This window comes from Sporothrix brasiliensis, assembly GCF_000820605.1.
Source record: "Sporothrix brasiliensis 5110 chromosome Unknown Cont22, whole genome shotgun sequence".
NCBI lineage: Eukaryota > Fungi > Ascomycota > Sordariomycetes > Ophiostomatales > Ophiostomataceae > Sporothrix > Sporothrix brasiliensis.
In genome coordinates, this window is record NW_024467141.1 from 2,558,243 (window position 1) to 2,564,242 (window position 6,000).

The following is a 6,000-nucleotide window of genomic DNA, read 5'->3' on the forward strand; positions in this document are numbered from 1 at the left end:
TTCAACTGAGACACGCAAGGGATAACGACGGAAGTTCCTTGGAGGCAGGTCAGCTGGCCCAATTTGTAAGATTAGATATGGTTTCCTATAACGAGGAGGAAAGAAGTAGATGGCTGTGAGGAGTGGCAAAGAGAAGAGGTGTTCGCGATGTTGGGATACTCTGACCGTTTTTGATAGCTTTTGGGAAAATAAAAAGTAAGAAAATCCAAGTAAATTATTAATGCGAAATGTAGATGCGATTTGCAGGAAGCTTAGGTAGGATATCGTAGACTAATAGTACAAAAAGTAAGATGAAACTGTTTCCGAGACTTTCTCAAGGAACGAGTAAAACAAAGACAAACAGTAAAAACATGACCCGATTAGATGCCCCTTTGAATATATGCAAGTGCCAGACGGCCTTCCCACGTCCGGTGTTCCTATCCCACCGAAGTACAATGGTACCTCCATGTTCCTCCCGGTGTGCGAATGCAGCCTCGTCGTGATGTTAAAAATATAGTACAGATAATATCATACAGTGGAGAAATGAAAAAAAAAAAAAAAAAAAAAGAACGATAATAGCAAAACGAGCCCAGGCAAAGCGGCTTACCGCCACGTTCCGTGGATCTTGCTCCGCCGCGTTCGCGAGCCGGGCTTTAGGCCAATGTCGCCGTGCAGCATAAGGCTCTTCCACCGCCGACCAAGGCTGTGGCGGTCCTTGCCTAGGCTGCGGGCGCAGTCCTGCCACTCTTCCTTGCTCAGCTTGAGCTTCTCCAGCACCAACTCGACTAGCATGCGGTCGTCCTCTGTGCTCCAGGCCTCGCCGTCTGCCTCAACCTCGACTTGCGTGCCAGCAACATGGTTGTGTGCGCGGCTACTGTCGTCGGGGATGCCGTCGGCGTGCAGGGCGTGGAAGTCGCTGCGCTCAAGACCGAGCGGCAGGGCCTCGGGCGCAATGCGCGCCCGCTTGGGTGTTTGTGGCCGGGGCGGCGTGGACGGAGTAGCGGAAGGAAGAGAATCAGAAACAGGAGGAGGAAGCAGCGTGGTGTTTTCTGATGCGTTGAAGGCAGGCAGGAACGGGTTCGCTATTGTTGCAGCCCGTGCCCGTCTTGTGCTAGTGGCAGACGTAAAGGGTGAGGAAGAAGGGTAGCGGCGCAAAGGGGACGGCGCTAGGAGCGAGAGAGTAAACGGCTCGCTGCTGTCATGTGACGACAGCGGATCCTCGGCGTCACCAGAGTCGCTGGCATCGGTCGTCTCGTTTTCTGCGCGGCCCATATCGTCGTCCACAGCACGCCGGCGCTTGTTCAAGCCGCGCGGCGTTGGTGTGGGTGTGGACGTGGCTGTGCGCTTGACAATGCCCCTGCGCGCAACGCCAGCGCTATTCGCCGCCTTGGACGGGGCGCTTGTTGGCGCGCCCGTTGGCGCACCCAGACTCTCCATGCTGCCCGCCCGCCGTGGCGTCCGTAGACGCAGCTTCATGGGTGACGGCGCATGGCCCAGGGGGGGTGTAGCCAGATGCTGGTGGGGTGGTGTGATTGGGAGCGAGGAGGGTGGTGGAGGCGCGGCGAGGAGGGCCTGCAGACTGCGGCAGGAGTCGAAGAGATGGCCGAGGGTGTTGGGCGCAGCCATCTGGGGCGGACTTGCGGGCGGCGAAGCCAGGGCCAGAGCGGCGGCGACGGCAGAGTTGGACGGCATGCGCGCGAGCGGCGCAAACGGAGAATGGGAGTTCTGCGACTGGTCGCAGGCAAAGCCTTGAAGTAGCATGGCAAAGCGCACACTCGTTGGCTCGGAATGGAGGAGTATGGGTGACGAGTGTGGAGGAATGCGGTCTGGCAGTTGAGGCTGTTTGCGACCGAGGAAAGCGCGCGGTGAAAGGATGCTGGGACTTTTGCGAAATTGCGAAGTGCGCCAGGAACGTAGATTCGAAGACAGGTCGAGGAAGAGAGTGTGAAGCTGTTTGCGTGAGAGACGATATTTGGAGCTCGAAGGCTTGCGAGGAAAAGAACGACTGGAATGGTGAAGACTAGACTGCGACGAAGAATGAAGGGATTCGTGGTCAGGGGAGAAGGGGGGAGGAGGTAATAATAAAAGAGGCGGCAGGAAGGGTCTCTTTGCGAGGAAAATGGAAAATGAAAAAGGGCGTCGTAGCCAGCGGCCAAGGGCTAGAGAGTGGGTAGTAGTGGGTACGGCGACAGGCGGTCGACAACGGGCGAGTAGGGCCCTGGACGACGGACTGTTGGCGAGAGAGGGAGACGAGATGGACAGATTCACCGCCTGTGTTGGACAAGAGGGGGGAAGAGAGACAGAAGGGAGAGAGGGGGGGGGGCGCCAACAAGGGCGTTTTCATCATTCACGTTTCTGTTTCCTGCGACAGGGGAAGGGAGGGCCCACCGCGCGAAAGCGACAGATATGACGGCCAGGGATGGGTGGAGAGGCAGTTGACGTGGGTGGGTGTGTGGGTGTGGACGAGAACCGGAAGGATGAAGTTAAAGTGGTTTTTTGTGAGAGAAGACTAAGAGGACTGTGAGTGGCGCGCATGGAGATAAAAGTGGAACCGCATGATTCACCTCAGACTGGCCAATGGCGCGGCGCGGTAGGAAGCTTTGACCGCTGCTGCCGTCTGGAGAAATGAGTACCTCAGACTTGCGAAAATAGTACTTCTAAACACCAGGCTAGCTGAGCCAGTCGTTGAATTTGCTGTCAACCAGCAGGACACTATACCTTTACAGAAAGTACCTTCTACCTAGCAGTTCTTCGTGTCCTGGACTGCGAGTGCCTCCTGCGGACAGGTACCGCAAATGGGCAGGTACAAGGTCGGGTACATTGTCAGGTACAGTGTCAGGTACAGTGTCAGGTTCATTGGCAGGTCATTGGCAGGTACATATCGATGTACCCTGCGCCGTTGTGGTACCTTCCTCCCACCGTCCCTCAACCCATTCGCACCTTCTCGTTGACTTCCGTATCGTCTGGGTCGCTGCTCCCGCAACGGGATCCGTCCCTGGGCATCGTCGTAAGACATCGTGTCTGCCCACTGCTGTCGCGACAGCACCCCTCGATCGCCTACGATGTTCGCCAATTTCGGCAAAGAGCGCCTTCCTTCTTTGCGCACCTGCACGCTGTCGCTTTCTGTGCTTGTCGCCTGCACCCCTCCTTCCTGCCCGCCGGCTCATTTCGATGGCCTTGTCCTATCCCTTTCGTCAGTCGATTCTCCCTGGCGCATCTCTCCCTTTCAGCCTCCCTCTTGTATTCTTCTCCTCCCTCTCCCCATAGCAGATGCCGCGCTCTTCGATGTCTCAAGCTTGAACGGCGCCCTTTACGTATCTTGTTTCTCATCGTATATTACTTCATGAGTGTCCCAATGCGATCTCAGAGACATGGGGGACGAACCAGCCTCTCGACCTCGTCGATCGAACGGGCCATGTTTGCTTGCCACCATTTGCGCCAATCTCGTCATTCCACTTTCATCCCGCTCGCTGATTCGGGCAGGCCTTTGTCTTTCTGCAGGCCGGGTTTTGCATCCTGCAGAAAGCACGAGCCCCAGCAAGCCTGGGTCCCCACGTCGGGCCTCATCTGTGACTTGCATGCGCCCATCCGTTATCGATTGCGTCCATCATCTTCTTATCGGCCCCTCGCTCCCCTCTCCCAGTATCAAAAGCGGCAAGCCGGGCATGGGCCTCGCCAGCACAGGCCACGTCAAGATCCCATCTGCAAAGCATGGCAGACACAACAGAATTGACCGCAGGGGGCCAGGCCGCCGAGCGAGAGGGGGCGAAATAGAAACAAAAATAGAAAGGGAGAAAGAGTTACGATACATGCACAGGCCTTCATTTCGTGCATCGTCTGCCGCGGGCATGGACACTCGACGGAGACATGCTCCGCTTGCACCGCGCTGCACGCTTTGTATGCTGTGCACGCTTGCACGCTTTGAACCGCAATTCGACTTACACGGCCACCTGCATGAACTGGTCTGACCTGTGAGGAAGTTCAAGCACAATGGCTTGCAGTACTAGTGCCTGCATCGGGCGCCGGCATACTCTGTTTGAATGCCACCAGGGCATTTTTCCAAGTGGGCGACTGAGCCCCTGCAGTGCCATGCAACGCTTGCAGGTGACAGTCAAATTTTGCTTTATTTTCCGCCTGTATCGGCAAAGATCTTTAACCTGGGAACACATCGTCGTTTCGGTTATCGCGATTTCCCTTACAGTTTCTTTCCCTTGTTTCTGATTGATCTTGACAAGTCTTGATCAGTCCTGATCTGACGTTTTCCCCTCAGCTGGCGTTTGGGTCTATATTTTGCGCCGCCTGATCGAACCCTGGATGGACTGGTTTTAGGTCGAGCGCTGTCAGCGGTCTGGCCCGGTGGTGCCCGTCGCCCGTCCATTAGAACTGTCTGTTGGGCGTCAAAGTTGTTTTCGCAATACCGATTTCGCGGCGCTACTGGCACAATGGTGCAATAGACACGACAGTACGACATACAAGCGCAAGAAGTGTCACATCGCGGTTGTTCAGCGCAAATTACTTAATTGTCTTGTCTCTGCTTTTCAGCTTGTATGAACTCGGCCGAACTCTGAAGGGATCCTGATTCTGTCGTTTCCATGGGGATCGGAGCCTCGCCTTGCTAGGCCTCGAGGGCCTTTTCATTCAACAAGATGATTTCGTTTTGTACCAGTTTGGCCCAGTTTGGTCTAGTTTGGACCATTTTGGACCATTTTGGACCTTTCGTTCTTGTCCGCACCGAGACACTTCCTCCCTGGATTCGACATCCCGCCCTCGATTTGTCCGATTTGGATCGACCCTTTGCTGTTTTAGTTGACAGACACAGCGACGCATCCTCTTTACCTTTTTTTTTTTCATGTTCTTTTCTTCCTTGGCCCCATCGTTCGCCATCTACCGCACCCCTCGGCCCCATCTGTCTATCCCACTCTGTGCTTCTCTGACCTCCGTGTGACGTCGTCGCTGGTCCAGTTTCTACAGTGACACACGTCCGTCCCTGTGGTGCATCCCTCTTTTTACCTCTTTAGCTTTTCCGATTCTCTAAACCATTTCGATCTGACTTGCGTTCCCTTTTAGGCCACTAGCATGCAAGGGAATATGGGATTGCTGCTCAGTTCACCAGCACATGACACGCATAGTGCGCCTCGTCTGCACACCTTCTTCCGTCTTAGTGTGCGGCCTTGGCTCGCATCTTGTCTAATGTCGTTTCTCTACTTTCGAGATGCCACGGTGGTTTCGGCAATTGTCCCTTTCAAGGGCAGTACTTTTTCGCCCCTTTCAATTTACTCTGCATTCCTCGTTATATCTCTCTCCTTAGCAATTTCCTTGGAGTATCACCTTACCGCCGAGACAGAATGGACAGAATGTGGCGGAAAGTGCGAGGGCGAGAAGGCAAGAGAAGACGGAAAGGGTTGCCACACTACAAAAGAATTGAAGATGATTTCTCAAACTCAAAAAAAGTGGCCATATTTTATCCCTTTGCACTGCTACTGTGCTGCTTGGCAGAAACGAATTATTGGACGTACCCATCCACCGAAAAGACGAAAAGACCGGCAATCGTGCATGAAAAAAGATGAGATGGCAGGCCGCGACGACCCATTTTCCCCGGTAAAACGTGAAAACCAATTTATGGAGCTGGCGAACACCTACATGTCTTTCTAATTAGTGCCTATATGAATGTATCTTTGAAAGGAAGATATGTTGGCCATTTTTTCTATTACCCGGTTAGACGGTCGAGCAGAAGTGCCTCAATAACGCGGCTTAAAGAAAATGGAGAGATGCAAAACGAAAGCAAATGAAAGTAAAAGATGATGGGAAGAAAAGTAAAATTATTTAAGGGGAACGTAACGATCTCGTTCCAATTCGAAAGAAAAGAAGGAAAGGAAAAAAGAAAGAAAGGTAAAAAAATAATTGAGAATTCGAATGGTGCTTCTGTGAAAGAAGCGCATCAGGATTTGAGCCCGATGCGGGGGTCGAACCCGCAACCTTGAGATTAAGAGTCTCACGCTCTACCGATTGAGCTAACCGGGC

The 6,000-nt window shown here is 53.6% G+C and overlaps 1 protein-coding gene and 1 non-coding gene across 2 annotated transcripts; both read right to left on the reverse strand.

The window, feature by feature from the left end:
- Window positions 1-582: 582 nt before the first annotated feature.
- On the reverse strand, window positions 583-1,740 carry SPBR_08534 (DNA-binding protein; the record flags this gene model as incomplete). The annotated part of the gene is made up of 1 exon (XM_040766772.1): window positions 583-1,740. The coding sequence occupies one exon, from the start codon at window positions 1,738-1,740 to the stop codon at window positions 583-585; it is 1,158 nt and encodes a 385-aa protein (XP_040614995.1).
- Window positions 1,741-5,927: 4,187 nt separating this feature from the next.
- On the reverse strand, window positions 5,928-6,000 carry SPBR_09563. Its single transcript has one exon. It is a non-coding gene; the product is annotated as a tRNA-Lys (tRNA).